Source organism: Lissotriton helveticus, chromosome 1_1 (assembly GCF_964261635.1).
Source record: "Lissotriton helveticus chromosome 1_1, aLisHel1.1, whole genome shotgun sequence".
NCBI classification, from domain to species: Eukaryota; Metazoa; Chordata; class Amphibia; order Caudata; family Salamandridae; genus Lissotriton; species Lissotriton helveticus.
The window spans coordinates 250,959,495-250,977,259 of record NC_136057.1 but is presented as its reverse complement, the minus strand read 5'-3'; the positions used below and the strand labels follow the sequence as shown (position 1 = coordinate 250,977,259).

Below are 17,765 nucleotides of genomic sequence, written 5' to 3'. Positions count from 1 at the left end.
TTTAAAGTTTTTGTCTAAGGAAATGCGTAACGACAAGAACTTTTTTCTTTTTAGATGTGTTTTTTCCATCGTTGTGCAATTTCGAGTCAAATTTATTTAAATGATTAAATATTAAATGCAAGTTCTGTATTGCAATATGCACTATGCCACTTTTCAAGCCTATTGTCCTATTCTTTTTGATTATCCTACTTGTCTTGGAGGTTTTCTGGTTTATTAATAATGGTTGGCATGAAGATCAATTTTATTGTTTTTTGTAACCTTTGATTGAGTTGTTATTATTTATGATTGCATATAATATGTTTAATGTAGATTGGGTCTTTTTTCTGATATGGTGTAATGTGGATCTCCATTAGAGTTCTGTATCATAAATAAAGTAAAGTACATTTATTGGGAAACATTGGATTTTTTTGAGGTATGGTGTCATGTAAGTGTGGGTGAGGCAATCTGAGTGTGAGTCTTACAGTTCTCTATGTTCTATTGTCTTTTGGTCACTTGATTTCTATGTAGACTGCATTACCATAGCCCAGCTTGCTAGTGATGAGGGTCTGGGTGACAATTCTACATGTGTTTAAGGGAATCCTTTTGAAAATCTTCTAGAGCATCTTGAAAGTGTGAAAGAAGGAGTCAGAGCCTCCTCTTGATGGATGGTTGGAAGGCTTTCAACATCAATCAATTGGCCTGTAACTCCAGCAATTTGACGTGGGGGTGGATCTCTTCTGGAGACAGGAGTCCCCTTGTTCCATCTCCCCAGATGACCTCCTCAGCCCAGCAATGATGCATCTGGCACCGCTGTCAGCTCTAGATGGGGTATGGAGAGTTTACTGCAAATCCAATTCCAGTCGAGCAGTCCCCATGCATTTCTTTTGCAGTCTCCTCTCAAACCTAGATGAATGTAAAAGCCTACCTTGGTCCAGGATCCACTGAAACTTCTGATCCCACTGCAGCCCCCATATATGGCATGGTAGGCAAGCAGGGTGCAGGAGCCAGTGGGTTGAGAATCCGCAGAGCCTTCCTCACTGCTGAGACCTATTGCCAAGGCTGAAACATTAGAATCGTGGGCTGAATGTCCTGGACTCTTAGATCTAGAGGGACTCGCCAAAAGGGCACCCAATCTGCAAAATCAGTTCCATGGTAGGGTACCTGGAGCGAGACCAAGTAGCACCTTGATAGCTTCATGAATTCACACACCAAGAGTGGCGAGGCTAGTAAGAGGCATGCTTGGTCTTCCTGCGCTTCTTTATAGATTTGGACTTACCCAAATACATTGACCCCAGTGACATTTTGTCTTGTGAATGGCCTGAGAGCAGGAACTGGTCTGTGTCCTCAACTTCATGTGGAAACCGGCCTCATCCAACTTCTGTACTGCTCGGTGACATGTAGCTTGGCTTCTCGTTCCCTGATCACTTTTGGCTGCATAACCGCATTTCCTTGCACAACTTGGAGTCCTGCCTTAACCCAAACACCGGGGGCATGTTCCATTGCACACTGGAAATACTTTTTTGGAGACAAGTATCTTGTCAACTCGGGCAAAATATTTAGGAGATACCACAAGATCTCCTTACAAAGGCACAGAAAGAAAATAACTTATGTCACAAACTTGGGTGTTTCCTATATGTGGCTTTTGCAATCAGCAGGGTTCCACTGTGTCACACAAAGTCACCTATTGGCGCACAGGTGATATGTTGAAAAATCTTCCAGATTCTATTTGTTGACTGTGGATATTTCACAAGTGATGCGCATGCAGTTAGAAATGTCCATCACGATTTTGTTTTCTTGTTGATCTCTGACAAGTGTGTTGGGTGCCATGGTGAGCACTGTGATGGTCCACAGGTAGCGGTTCCATTTATTTGCCAGGATCTGGAACAACATCCCAGTATCCTTCAGCCATCACTTTGAGGCAAAGTCTGATGGAAACAATAATTTACAGTCATTGACTTAGAACATATTATTGAGATTTCTAACAATGTTGTACCTGTATGATGTTTTCTGTCATCCTTGTTGCAAATACGATTCCCAAACACATGCCACATTGTCTATCAAAGACCTGCCTGAAGGTAGTGCATTTTATTCCCTACTAAATAGGGTCATTTTTAAACTGTTTTCCATATACTCTTGTCCAGCTCTTAAAGATGCAATATTTAATCTTTGTATTAAACACAAATAGGCACTGTATGGTCCTGATCATAAAAAGTTATTTTCACTCACCAATTGCTGTTTTTTGCAAATCACAGTTTTAAAGTCAGGCCAGGAATCCACTAGAACCTCCATTTTTAAAGGGTTACCATGGTTTATAAGGAAAACCGAGCCATAGACCTGGAATTAAGATGGAAGAGTTAAATACAATAGAATTATCTCATAGACATTGAAGGAATAGAAAACCAAAATTATAATAAATATTTCTGAACATTATTTCAATAGCTAGAAGACAGTTCATGTGGACGGATGCACGTTGGCCAAAATATAGAGTGGCATTCTCTCACTCTTTGCAGTGACGAACACTTAAATCCGTGCATTTTGAGCACAGTGGGACATTGCACTGTATCACATCAAGTGCAGCGGTGAACTCACGTCTGCACTCGGGACAACTCATTAGTGAAAGGCAAAACATCTCTTCCCTTTCAAGGGGCACCCTCAGGCAGTTCACTGTTGACCGCAGAACCCCTCAATGAAACACACTGGCAGTGGAGCGCCAGACTGCTCCATTGCCTCTGTGCCTTTGCCTGGAATACAGAGCAGGGTCAAAGTGTTTCCTCATTTTCATGGGGTGACACAGCTATGCAAATAAGGGATTGTTCCCATATGAAGGCACTGTTACAGACTGTATTACAGAAGGCAACACACAAGCATGTGCGGCTCCTTCCGTATAACTAAAGTGCCATGGACTGAATAAAGCAGGGGCACATGAATGTCTCCCCCTCCCATGGGGCACTAAAGTAAAATGGCCACAAGGGCACCTTGGTATTGATAAATGGCCAAATATGCTTTTGTGGCTCCTTCTGTGATACAGATCACACTGTTGCTACTTGTGTGTCAATGCTATTTCAGAGGTGTGCTTCCACATTGTATCTGTACAGGATCACAGATGCATACATGTGCAACAGAGGTTCAGAGTAGAACAATTGTAATTAGAATTACACCAATCACATTCAGAATTAAGTATGAATCATAAAATCAATATTGATATCCAAGCACACTAATAGCTCAGTTTCAGGGTCAAAATCCACTTCTTTGATCTGATTGATAAGGACTATTCTATCCTATTCCATTCCATTCTGTTCTATTTTATTCCCCTAGTTTTATAAAGTGCATGGCTACCCAGAAGGGCCTCCCAGCGATGACCACCCACAGGAAAACTACCATGCACAGCGAACTCAAACAACCTAATCATTAGCAGTTTCCTAAAGTTCAATTCTGATTCTATTTGTCTCATTTGTAGTGTGAGAGAGTTCTAAAGCTTTGGGGCAATGTAAGCAAAGAAATATTCCCAGCTCTGGCTTCCTTCATTTTAGGGTTTGTGTGTATCAGCTGGTCAGGATTGTACGGAGTGAGGAGTTCCTTAATCAATTTAGAGCATTTTTATGCAATGCATTGTGTACAAGGCAAACTGTCTTAAAATTAATGCAGGGCTGCCAGTCCTTTCCTTGCTGACTGGTGTTTGGATAATTTTAAGAGGATGTGTGCTGCAGCATTTTGTATGGCCTGCATCCTTTTCAGGACTGAATTTGTGCTTCCAAGGTATAAGGAGTTGGCGTAGTTGAGTCAGGAAATTACCAGGCCTTGTACCACCACGCTCCTTGTTGGGTCTGGTAGCCATCTCAGAAGTCTTCTTAGAGTGTGAAGCAAGCTGAAGCATGTGGCTGCTAGTTTCTTGACCTGGTGTTCCCTTGAAAGTTTGTTATCCAACCAGACTCCTTAGCTTTTGACCACAGTCTTACCTCTGTTAAGCTTTAGGTTATTGGCTGCCATAGAGTCTTTTCCATTTGATGGGACAGACTAATATACTTTTTGTGTTCTCTGCTCAGGAGATTAGGGTAAAACCATAGGATTGTTCCCTTCTGGCTGTTGCCAGTAGGTAGTTATAGTGTGGACCTTGTTTCTTTTCAAAAAGCATTTTTTCTTTTGCCAATATATTTGGCCCCGTTTGACAAATCTTCGCATTATTTCCAAAACTAATGTGGTGGTCAGGTCAGCTGTTGTGTTGAAAGTTTTGGGGTAATTCATCAAGAGGAAGCCGAGAAAAAGGGGGGTTCCTAAACGCTTTTCTTCATATTAATCATAGGAAACTTTAGACACGGCTACAGCATGAACAACTGAACGGAATTGCACCACATTTGGCAAAAAGTTAGCTCTTGGTTCAGGAAGCACTCTTTTTGGTAAATAGTGTAAACCATTTAGTTGTTCCTGAGGACTTTAAACAGTTCTCAGAAATGAAATATACCCACAGAGGATCAGCAACCCCTCCCTATCTCAAGACAGCAATCTAATTGGCTGCCAACAGTTCCAATCAGGAAAAGCTTGTAGCTATTTCATGACTCAATTGAACCGAGTCACAAGAAAAAAGGTTGAAAATTATAAAAAACAACCCTGACCCCCGAGTCTTGCTCAAGAGCCCAGGGCCAAAAATAGCATTTTTTTAAAAAATGAGGAGGGATTTGTGCTGGCTGCGTGAACCTCGCAGAAAAGGGGGGTCTCCCGTACTTTGTTTCATTTAAGCCCCCAGGTGTATCAGGTCCTGGGACAATGCCAGAATATGATGTGGAGGCCTGTCACCTCCTAAAGGCTATGTTAATGAAAGGCAGGGGGGCAACACAAGCCCCCTGCAATCCCGATGACGACCACCACCAGGAGCCTAATTTGTAAAACAAATGTGTGGGGGGCTTCTGCCACTCTTAGCAGCCCAAGGACCGCCACCTCCCCGGGGCTATGTTCAAGAAATGTGGGGGGGCACACGGGCCCCCCGCAGCACCAGTGGACCACCACCTCCCTTTTATTAGAAAAAATGCATGGGGGGCTCCTGCGCCCCACACAGCTCCAGGGTCCACCAACTCCCTGTGAATTTAAAACAAAATACATGGGAGGCTCCCGCCTCCTCCTGCAGACCCATGGACTACCACCTCTCTGGGGCTATGTTTGAAATAAAAGTATAGGGGAGGTGTGTTTGCAGAGTGGTGTAAACAGGGAGTGTGGCCTCTGACCACCTCTGTGTATTAAAGCTGTGTGAGGTAACAGGAGGGCTAGTTGGTCCCCATGGACCCTCAAGAGATAAAGAGACTTCATCCCTCAACCAAGAGCCTACCTGGAGATGCATTTGCAGAGTGGTGGAGAAAGGGAGCATGACCTGCGGCCACCTTTATGCAATCCCACTGTGTGGGGCTTACTGAAGGCGACAGGTAGACTAGTTGGCCCCCAGGGCACCCAGCAGTGAAGGAAACTTCATTCCCCAACCAAGAGCATGCCAGGAGGCATGTCAGCAGAGTGGTGGAGAAGGGGTGTGTGGCTTTGGCATCAGAACTCAGAAATCTTGCCGTGTGGGACTTACTGGAGCTAATAGCAGGGGTAGTTGGCCCCCAAGGACATCCTTAGGGGCCAACTACCCCTCCTGTTACCTCCAGTAAATCCCACACAGTGGGATTGCTAAGAGGTTTTCTGAGGCCACACCCCCTTTCTCCACTGCTCTGCAAATGTGCTTCGTGGTGAACTACTGGTTGGGGAATGAAGTACGGTTTACTCCTAAGGGACCTTGGGGTCCAAGAACCTCTCCTGGTATCTCCTGGAGGTCCTACGCAGTGGAATTGCTGAGCACTTGTTCCAGTGACTGTGAGTGTGGGTTTATGAGTGAGGTCAAGGAAAACGTTATTCGACTGCCTTTTTTAAAACAGACATAAAAGCACACAAAGGACATCATAAAAAGATTTTATTATATGGTATTTACAGCAATATATTAATAAAAAGAAACACCAATTTTGAGCACCTTTTTAAAAAACTTTGCTAATCTCCAAGTTGTATGCTCATTTTCCAATAGCTGGAGTAAAAACATTGCCTGAGGACACTGTCTAAAGTAAACCCTAGAGATTTTAAAAATTGAATAATCCAAAGTTTCCTTGGCTCTGTGTAAAAATTAAAAACAAAACTAGGTGCATAGTCGACTGGTCGGAAATCTTGTCACAAGGACACAATATCAAGTTACACGACCGGTCGTTAATTTTCGGCAAAGACACAAGTCGATGTATGTTTCTCAGCCTGAACCTTGTTAAAAGAAATCTATCATAAATTCCAGGAATGAATGATATGTGAGGCTCCATCCCCAAATGAGTGCGTATTAGCTGGTGCCACCTCACAGTAATTTTACTTGAGATTTCCCCTGTCATCCTAGTTGTTTCCAGTAGCTGGAGACCCTCTTTTTTAAAAATCTTTCTGGGGATCGCCATCCTAGATGACGGATTTGAAAAATATTCAGGGTGGCCCAGGTTTATTCATAAAGTCATGGATGAATTTAATCCAGGGAATCGACAAAGCCCACCCCTGCCCCATAAGTTGCCATTGTTATGTATTTTGCTTTATATATTTGTATTAATTCTGTGGGTGGTTTCCTTCCCAATTTTTTGGCACAAGTCATGAGAGCTGAGGTAGATCTGGAAAATACCTGTTTTTTAGCAAATAGGGCAGTACCCCAAGAATCATGCTGATTAAAAAGTATACCAAGGTAGGATTTTTTTTTTTTTACTGCTAATAGTTTCTTCCCATCTATGTACATTCCTCAGGTCTTCTGGGTCCTGCATCTCATAATGTATGTTTTAGCAATGTCAGTTTTAAGACATAGGTCCTTCATAAATATGCTCAAACTATCCAAAACTCTCTGGAGTCCATTTTGGGTAGGGGACATCAGCACAGCATCATCCGTATAAAGTAATGCGGGGATATACCAACCAGCTACCTGGGGAAAGTCTTTGCCCTGCAAAAGTAATGCTTCTTCTAGTCCATTAATATCAAGATTAGAAAGGAAAGGGGCCAGAAAGCAACCTTGTCTGAACCCTCTCTTGATGGGAAAAGCTTGAGTGAGTTCACCCTTTATGCCATACCGCGCACTTGGCGTGGCTCCACTATACAACCGCCTTAAAAACATAATATTTTGTTGGTCTACCCCTACTGCATCAAAGACCTCCCACAGCCTATTGTGTCTTAGTGAATCAAAGGCTGGGGTAAGGTCCACAAAGGCCGGAAAAAGCCATCCTTTTTTGGCACTGGTATACTTGCCGACCAAAATTGACAAGTTTAGACTCTGTTCAGTAGTGCCAAGGCCAGCCCTAAACCCATACTGCAGGTCCGATATAAACTGGCTCTCCTCTGCCCAGTCTTGAAGGCGCTCTAGGATGACCCTCCCTACTACTTTAGCCCAGGAATCCAGGAGGGAGATTGGTCTATAGCACCCTGGGTCTTGTCGGTCACCTTTTTAAAAAATTGGGATAATTATTGATTGCACCCAGGTCTGTGGGAGGACATTCTTTATGCTAGCATTGATTACCTGGGTTAAAAACAGAGTCCCACAAGGGAACGGTATATTTATACATGTCCACAGGGACCCCATCAGATCCGGGGGCTTTACCACCTAGACAATTACCAGGGCCATGTTCACCTCTTGTAGGGTAATTGCCAGATCAAGCTGGTTACTACTATTTATGATGCAATCATTATGTTGCCACCCAATATCTCCCTACCCATTGTACACCCCGGAGAAGTAACTAATCCATGCATCTTCTGTGATTGCTACTTAAACAGAAGGGCCATTGCTAGGGGATAGTAAAGGTGTCCTCTAAACCTTCCAGAACTCAATGCTATCTTTCAGCTGAGCCACACTGTGTAAGGAATCCCAGGCTTCTTTCGCAAGTTTTGCTTTCTTTCTTTTATTGTCACTCTATAATCTGATCTAGCGTGCCTAATTTTCGTCTGTACTCTAGGCTGTTTATTTCAATTCCTTTTTTAGGTTGGCATAATCCCTCGTTCATATTCCATTAAACCAACCAGGACATTTCAGTTTTTTCCTTTGTTGTACTGTTAACAAGTTTTTAACCTCCTTAGTAATATCATTGAAAGCATGCACAATAGCAACCTCAGATTAAACCTCACTCAGACAAGTATCCAAAGCAATATTACAGTTCACTATCACATTTTTAGTCAACAAATCCGCATTCGTGTTAACCCACTTTAATGAATAACCATTCGTTTTGCTCAGTTCTACATTCCCCAACACACAATATGGTTGTACTGACTTTTTAGATCTGTAGATAGGTAACTTGAGCTTTAAAAAAAGGGGGAAATGATAACTTATAGCGATGTCACCCACCTCAAAGGAAAAGACCGAGTGTGCATGGGAACGTGAGATCAGTATAAAGTCAATTATGGTTGCTTAAAATTATCTTCGATCTCCTAAATGTACCATCAGCTCTTCACCACAATTCATCCAAATTCTGGATTTTTGTCTGTAAATCTATTATATACCGAGATTTGAGTCTTCTTAATCTCATTACTCTGTCACCTCCTCTCACATTCAGTGGCACATAATCAATACCAAAGTAGCGTAATAGGTCCCTGTCACTATAATGTTTTTCTGAAAAGTGCCTTGCCACTGGATATGTGGCATCCTTTTTGGTTATTGCCCGCTGCCGCCAGATTTAAAGATGGTATGACTGCGGTAGCCGATTGGATGGCAACTGTTAGATCTGGGGGTCTCTAGTTGGCAGAGGTAAGTACCACTGTCCAAATAGGGACCCTTGCTTCTTGTCAGGGCAAGGAGATAACCCTCTGAGATAACCCCTGCTCACCCTCTAGGTAGCTTGGCACGAGCAGTCTAGGCTAACCAGAGGCAATGCGTAAAGTATTTGTACCAACACTCACAGTAACACAGTGAAAACACCACAAACTGACTCCACAACAGTTTAGAAAAATAAAGGTATTTTTTATCTAAACTACACAAGACCAAAACAACAAAAATCCAACATACACAGTTCAAGAATATGGTTTCAAAAAGAGTTCTTAAGGTTGCGTTAAAATTCTTCAAGTTGCGGTATAATAAACCACAGTTGCGTGAAAAGTTCACAGTTGCGTCACGTTTACTCACAGTACCTTTAGTTGCAACAAAGTTCCAAAAGCAGAAGCTGGTGCGGTGGAAAACAAGCGATGTGTTGCTCCTGAGACCCTGGGGAGGCGATGCGACAGCCCCGCTGCAGCAGCGGGCGTGTTGCGACGAATCCGGTCTGTATGGGGAGGAAGGCCACTTGTATGGATTCCGGTGCGTAGGTTCCGTAGGAAGTCTGTTCTCGCAAAGGCACGATGCGACGATCTCGTAGGGGCTGCGACGATCTCCGGGGCGACGATGCGCGGTCCAGCGGGGATCCTCTCTCTCGCAGCTCCTCGATGCGTTGATTCTGCGACGATGCTCGCAGCGACGTGATGCGGTCCGCAAGCAAGCGGTGCGGCGTTCTCACCCAGCGACGACAGGCTCTGCGACGATACTCGCAGCGATGTTCGATTCTCCCGCACCGGTCTGGTGCGTCCCGCAAACGAAGGATGCGACGTCTCTGGCAGCGGCGTCAGGCGCTGCGACGATCTCGACCTCCGTAGCGGCGGGAAACTTCTCGCACTGTCGGGGATGCGCTCCGCAAGCGAGCAATGTGTCACTTTTCAGTTTCAAAAGTCTCTCAAGCTTTAGTCTCAAGCTTCCCAGCACAGGTACAACCTCCAGAGGCCCCACAACTGGATCAAGCACTCTAGGAGGGACAGAACTCTCTCAGCAGAGTTCAGGGAAGCTGGGGGTGAAGTCCTTTTGTTCCTGGGACTTCAAAACAGGGAGCCTGCTCTTCTCAGGCCCTTGGAGATTCCTTTCAAGACAGGGGACACAGCAAACAGCAAAGTCCTTCCCCTCTCCTTGGCAGCAAAGCAACAGGTCAGTCCAGCAGAGCAACAGCAGGACAATCTTCCTTCTTCAGTTTCAGCTTTCTCCTTGGCAGAGGTTCCTTCTTGATTTCCAGGATGATCTAATTTTCTGTTGTCAGGGGTCCTGTACTTATACCCCTAAAGTCTTTGTTCTCTTGGAGCATGTGGGCCCTGAGCCCGGTCTGAACCAGGTCTGGGTGGATCCTGAGCACTTTGTTTTGCTGGCTGGCTGCATCTTTCCTTTCAGAGTGAGGGGCAGGGTCCTCAGCCGCCCAGCAGGGGGGTGGAGCCAGCATTGTGGAAGGCAGGCACAGCCCTATTCAGCCCAGGTGCTAACTCCTCCCACCACTCCAGTTGCAACTGCAGTCATTCAGCCTAGTGCTGACTCATCCATCCTGCTGGGGAATTCCCCAGCCCCTGTCACTCACAAACCAGACAGTCAATACACAAACAGGCCCAGGCACACAGAAGGGTCAGACAAGAGAACAGCAACTTTCTAAAAGTGCTATTCTCAAACACAGGATCTAAAAACAATCTTTCCTAAAAGATGTGTTATTAAATTCTGAGTTCAGGGATACTAGATACTTATGTCCTATCTTGTTCCTATGAGAAGAAATGCTGTTAACCACTGTAGCCAGCATCCCCCATGTTAATCTTGAGAGCAAGATAGCCTTACAATAGTGAAAAACGAAAATGGCTGTAATTCACTACCAAAACATGTTACCTGCACCAGTACATGCTCTACCTTTCACATACACTGCACCCTGCCCAGGGGAGTACCTTGGGCCTTCCATAGGGGTGGCTGATGTGCACAAAAAGGGAAGGGTTAGGCCTGGTCAGTGGGGACACTGACCAGGAGGACATGGCAGTTCTAAACTGCCCACAGGCACTGCAGTGGCAGGCCTGAGACACCATTTTAGAGCTACTCCTGTGGGTGGCACAATCAGTGCTGCAGGCCCACTAGTAGCATTTGTCATCACCAGCCCTGGCACACCCAGTGCACTTTACTAGGGACTTCATGGTGATACAAATATGCCAAACATGTATATTCAATCAGAATAACAATTTACACAGGGAGCACTTACACTCTGGCACTGATCAGCAGTGGCAGAGTGTCCAAAGCATCTAAACCAGCAAAAACGAAATCCAGCACAGCATCAAAAATACAGGAGGTAGAGGCAAAAAGATAGGGGAAACCACGCCAAAGATGCCAGGTCTAACAGCAACCAATTGTCTGCAGCTAAATACCGGGAAAACGGAGGTTCTGCTGGTGGGCAAGGATGTTAATCTATGGAACGAGCAGTGGTGGCCGACAGCCTTAGGGTCGATACCATCCCCCAAGAGCGTGGTAAAGAACCTTGGTGTCCTGATGGACTCCTCGCTTTCCTTTCGGGCCCACACTAATCAGCTGGCCGCCACGTGTTTTGGCACCTTGCGAGGTCTTAGACCCATCCTGAAATACTTTGATCCTCCGATACGACAACTTATCGTGCAGGCTACCATTCTTTCTCGCCTTGATTACGCGAGTTCACTTCTCCTGGGGGCGAACAAGGCGGAACCCCACAGAATGCAGCGCATTCAAAATGCCGCCGCCAGAGCACTGGTTGGCCTGCCACGCTTCTGTTCTGCGGCTAGCACCATTGGGAGGCTACACTGGCTTCCGGTTGAAAGACGCATCCATTTCAAGACATTATGGGCCAGATGTAGGAGCCTAAATACCGGTCGGTAACGGCCGATTTCGGCCGTTACCGACCGGTATTTAAGAGTTGGCATGTAGGGGCATATTTTTACAGAATCGGTAAATTTACCGATTCTGTAAAATACGAATCAGTATTTTTACCGATTCGGTAAATCTCAGATGTAGGTTGGACTCTTCTGAGTCCCAAAGGCCCTACAAATTCGGTATTTTACCACCCAATCCAATTGGGTGTTAAAATACCGAATCCAGGTGTGCATGCACATGTGTGCATGCACACCTAGCCATGTGACAGACAGACATGCCCTTAGGGCATGTCTGTGTGCCACATGGTGCACATGCCTATTTTTGGGGTGCCAGAGGGTGTCAAAGTGACACCCCCTGCACCCTTGCTGGAATTCGGTATTTACCGAATTGGTAATTACCGAATCGGTATTTCCCATTGATTCCTATGGGCTTCACAGCCCATAGGAATCAATAGGAAATACCGATTCGGTATTTACCGAATCGGTAAATACCGAATTTTAACGATTCGGTATTTCCACATCTGGAAATACCTACATCTCCCCCCTTCATATTTACCGATTCATAAATACTGAATCGGTAAAATTCGGTATTTATGAATCGGTAAATATCATTTACCTACATCTAGCCCTATGTCTTTCTTTTAAAATCCTGAAACTCTCGAGTCCCACCTTACTGAGCAATTTGATCATCCACTATGTTCCTTCTCGTCCTCTCCGCTCGACAGAGCAACACCTGGCCGTCGTGCCCAAAATTAGGCTTTCTAGGGCCGGCGGCCGTGCTTTTAGATACCTCGCGCCCAAGTTGTGGAACTCTCTTCCAGTGCATATTCGTGCCATCGATTGCCTGTCTGCCTTTAGAAAAGCTATTAAGACCTTCCTGTTCCCTTCATGTTAGTCTCTGCAGGCCCCTTTTCTTTTCCGCTATTTCACATCTGTGTGCCCCTCTTGGTTAGCGCCGGGACACCTCTTCGCTGGGGCAGCTGCGCGCTTTACAAAACGGATAACATTACATAACATAACATAACATATAGTCTAAAATGTGTACTTTTACCAGGTGAATAGTGCTTCCAATGTACCTCAGAGCATGTAGGTGGTCCATTTTTGATGGTTATGTCACAACACATCATGTGATTAACTGTTTTAAAAAAGAATGCACTGCTTTTTGGCACGCTATCCAAACATTAGAGTTAAGCGGATGCCGAACACATAATTTTTGCTCTCAAATTAAACATGGGTATTGAGAAGATACCCCCTTGAGTGCGTCTTCCTTGGATACGAGAATCAAGCCATGAAAATATATATATATTACCTACTGGCGGTCGCCAGTAGGTGGTTATAGTTAGAACCTAGTTTCCATAGGAAAATAGTTTTTTAATATGCTAATAACTTTAACGTTGTTTTTCGAATCTTCACGAAATTATCCTAAAAAGGTTTATCCAGGTGAGCTCCTATCCTGAAAGTTTGGGGGTGATTCGTGAAGAGGGGGCTGAGAAGAAAGGGGGGTCCTAAAAAGTGTTTTCTCCATGTTAATTTCCATAGGAAATTTAAATTTTATGACAGGCTACAGCCCGAACTGCCAACAGAATTACACCAAATTTGGCAAAAAGTTAGCATTTGTTCAGAAAGCAACCTTCTTTTTAAATGGTGTAAATCCATTCAGTAGTTGTTGAGAAATTCAAAAACTAAAAGTCTAAAAATCAATTTCCCATGGGAAACTTTAGCCAAGGCTACAACCCGAACTGCTGATTGGAATTACACCAAATTTGGCAAAAAGGTAGAGCTTGATTCAGACAGCGACTTTTTTTTCAAATTGTGTAAATCTGTTCAGTATTTGCTGGGAAAAAAACAAAAAAAAAGTTTCAATATCTGGGGCAGCGGTGGGTTTGGGCACCCTCCCAAACACGAGCTTCGCTGTGATTGGCTGCCAACACTTCAAACAAGGAAGTGTAGAACCCACTCATAAAAGAACAATAGAAAAATGATTAAAAGGAAGAAAAGAGGGCAGTGTAGAAACACCCTGACCTCGTAGACCTGCTCAGGGGTCCCACAAGGACCTCCAGGCCCAAGAATTTCTTTTTTTTAAACGTCCGAATGGGTGCGCGAATCCAGACGAAAGCATTTAACAAAATGAAGCAGGGGTTCCCCCGCTTCATTTAAATGAGCCAAAGGGTGGGCCAGGTCCCGGGGGCAATCCTTTAATTATATTGTGGGGGCCTGTGGGGCCCTCGCAGCCCCGGGGCCCGCCACCTACCTGGGGCTTGTTTTGCAATTTGTGGGGGGCCTCTGAAGCCCTGCTCAACCCCGGGGACTTACACCATTGGGGTTTTAATTAAATATATTAAATATGCAGGGGGACCTTGCGGGCCCACCGAAGCCCCGGGGACCTCCACCTCCCCGGTGCTTTGAAAAAAGAGGGAGGGGGCAACGTGGCCCCCTTCCTGAGGGCCCTGCAGACCGCCAACCCCCAGGGCCGACTCATGCAGTGTCCCGGGGAACCCATCCCAGGGACATTGCTGTTTGCTATGGCAGGGCGGGAGCATGACTGTCCACAACACAACAAGCACCAGCAGTATATGTCCATGTGGAGAGGTATGTGCTCTGCATAGTGAGGTCTGTCCAGCACATCAACACTACGCGTGGCATTGTTTGTATTCTTATTCATGGGTGACTTGCCTCCTTCACACATACTTAGTTCCCACTTCTCCAAACATTCAGCTATTGTGTGGCTATGGAGCCACGCTGTTTTTGGAACGTCAGTTGTCCTGTTCTGCGCTGCCTCGGTAATAGTCATGGGGGAGTCCTGAGGGTGGTGGCAGTGGGTGTTGTGGCCCTCTTGGTTGTCGGAGCTGCATGATCAGTAGCTCCATGACATGTGTTGGTCTTCAGATGTCGCTTTGGGCTGGGTTCGCTTTCATACTGCAGGTAGTCTCCCTGCTTTACACCAGTAAAAGGCAGGTGTTAAATTCCTACTGCTAACATGGCTATTCGCCTGCTTTTAAATCGCATCGCAAATTTGTCTGGTCGCTGAAAATATTGGGAAGTGGTATTTTCATGTTTTTTTGCAAGGGAACACCTACTCTACATATCATTAGCGTTAGTTGTCACTCTCATCCGTGGCGATGTTTTTTGCAGAAGCTATTGCTGGAAAACTGCTCATATCGGCAGTTTGCACCATGGTGAGAATTGGGCGATAATTCGTTTCCCACTTTTGCTGCGCTAAAGTGCCAATAACTCAGCAATAAATCCTCGAGAATATGCCCCATCGGATTCGTGCACCCAGCCACTTTTCTTTTTAAAATTAAATGTTTTTTTTGGCCCTGGGGGTCCTTGTGGGATACCCTGAGCAGGCCTAGGGTGTCAGGGTGTTTGTACCTTGCTCACTTTTCTGTTCTTTCACCTTTTTTTAAACTCTTTTCTTGTGCTTCGCATGTAGCTTCAACAAACTCCTCATAAACACAAGGGCTCGATTTAGAGCCACCCCATAACCCAACAGTGAGGACTTATCACTGAGATATCAGCACTTTAGCACATCAAATGTGGCAAAAGAATTATCGCCCCATTCTCAAGTTGGTGAAATCTGGCACATTGCCCACAGGCTGATGGTACCAACACAGCGGACAACCAACATTCCCCCCGCAGACAAAGCTGCTGGCTTGTGCTGCACCTGTTGGCCTCTGGTACTTTCCAACCAAGAACTGACAGAGTTGGAGGAGTCTCACAGCCAGCCCTATTAAACTTCCTCACACATGTCTTGGATGCATGTGCACAAAAGGAATGGTGGGTACCTGTATCCGCATCACACACTCATCCCAATTCGTAGTATTCCGGCACGACCAACCCCAGCCGTTGCCTTGTGCCTCTGTTCTCCAGATCCAAGAATGTTGTTTCTGAAATGGGTGTGCACCTGGTCATGAAGTCCTTTTACCTCTTGGACCCCTATAATATTTAGCACCACCGGGGCACATTGTAGCCACGCATGGTTATTTTGTAGATAACCATCATGCATGCCCTCACTCAGTCACATGCATGATGCCATCATCTACACATCAAGGAGTGCGCAGAAATTAAATGCATGCCAAACAACTAATCGCCATGTATCTGCAATTTTAATGCTTTTCTTTTCAGGTAACCATACAGAGGATTTGTAAGTAAAAAATCCACTACACTCAAAGCACACTTTAGGGCATGTGCTGATACTATCACCACTGTGATCATCCCACCTCCCTTTTTTTGGTCACACAACCATTTTGGTCCTGAAGAAAGCCTGATGAACCAACATAAAGGCTGAAACTAGTAGACCTAAATCTCCGCTGGGATGCAGAGGTACATTTAAAAACCTTATAGAGATCCCGAGAATGTTTTTACCTATGTCCTAGGGCCCATTGATTAAAGCTTTTAAAAGGGTTATTGCTATTGCACTTTCCTTACACAAACAACCAGCTCCGCTGTAACTCAGGCATTGAAGCACACCTGGATTGCGCTAGGTGATCCAGCGGGGCCCGAAGATGAAGTATGCCACCTACTAGGTAGGTGGGTGAGGGGTTTCCTAAAACTACTTGCAGTTGTTTGCGCTCCTCTCTTTGAAGGTTTTGGTCAAGACAATGGACCTGAAAACCTCAAGAAGGACTTGTCCATTTTGTTTGTTCATGTACTACTTAGGAAAGAGGACAAGTTAACTTTTTCCTTACTCAGAAAAACTTTTAATGTATCTAGCCTGAGTTTTTCTCTGAAAACATACGGACAACAAGGCTGAGAATGCAGGACTCACTTTTACAGATGAAGATGCCAGTAACATCTTAGCAGCATCACCATTGACGGCAGACTTTAACGTGGCACAAACCATCTCACAAAGTGCCGAGTGGGAGAATTCATCAGAAAAAAAGAAAAACCGCATCAGAACAATATTACATGGTGTAATATTGACAGAATATTTACGTTCCAACACAGCCCCCAAAGGGATGATAGTTACAAATGGTCCATGCATATTTATAGATGACGCTGCCTTCCGTAGAGACTGGGCCCAAATCGCATGGCACTGCACCAGAGATTGGATTATCCTAATATTCCAAACAGCTTACAGATTCCATCCTGATTGACATCTAGGCCATGGAAACCCATTTTAAGACCACCCTGACCTCATACAAAAAAAGACTGGATGAGGTGAACAAAGAAATGGATGAATATAAAGATGAATTAACCCAGTCCAAAATTCACCAGTTTCAAAAGAACTTAAAAAAATAATCATTTGTGAAAACGTATCCATACTCAGATGCAGACTACAATGCACCAACAAGATCAACACAGTCAGTGTCAACAGATGATGGGTCTTCCGTCAGTAGCGGATCTAGCAAGGAAAGCTATGGGTCGCACAGCGGAAACTACAAGAACAGACAAAGAGGTAGAGGCAGAGGACATAACAGCTATTGGAAACAACCATGGCCCAACATATATCAAGGAGGACAGATGAACTACCAAGGACCTTTTCCACATAGGCCACACCCAATGGGCCCGCCTATGATTTACAGTTGGAACCCGTAATTCACACAACCACCTCTACAATTTGGAAACCCGAGCCAACGGTTTACTTTTTTAGGATCAGGCAGGAGAGGACAAGGACGACAAGCCCGGAGAGGGCAAGTACATTGGAAGGACAATGTGAATCCAAGGACCAACACACGCAGCAAGACAAAGGAACCACAACCAGGAATTAATACAAACACTACTCACGAACCTATCGGACCACATCCTCACAGATGTAGAGGAAGAAGTACTTAATAAAGGTTTGAGCTTTTCACCCACGATTAATTTCGAATCATTTAAACTCTATTGCGAGCTTTCTGAATTCACGTGGAAGCTAAGACTGAAAGCCTTTTTTGAGAATCAATTGCCCACAGAAACACAGAGTGACGATAAAGGCGACACTACTTTGACTCTGAAATCCACCTTTATTCCACCCCCACACACAACACGTGTAGAACTCATAGCCTTTGAACAGGCCATCTACAAAGGGGTAGAACACACCCCAGAAAAACATGTCTTCAAAAACACCAGTCGTAAACACTTTGCCGCCATTAAAAGTCTAAAAAAACAATGAAGCTATCATTATAAAACCG

General features: G+C 44.8%; 1 protein-coding gene across 1 annotated transcript in view; it reads right to left on the bottom strand.

The window, feature by feature from the left end:
- LOC144769015 (glycine N-acyltransferase-like) overlaps positions 1 to 17,765 on the bottom strand; it is a 379,686-nt gene that overhangs the window by 262,370 nt on the left and 99,551 nt on the right. The window contains exon 2 of the mRNA XM_078653014.1: positions 2,206 to 2,313. Within this exon, the coding sequence (XP_078509140.1) occupies positions 2,206 to 2,313 (108 nt within the window). The remainder of the gene's footprint in view (positions 1 to 2,205; positions 2,314 to 17,765) is intronic.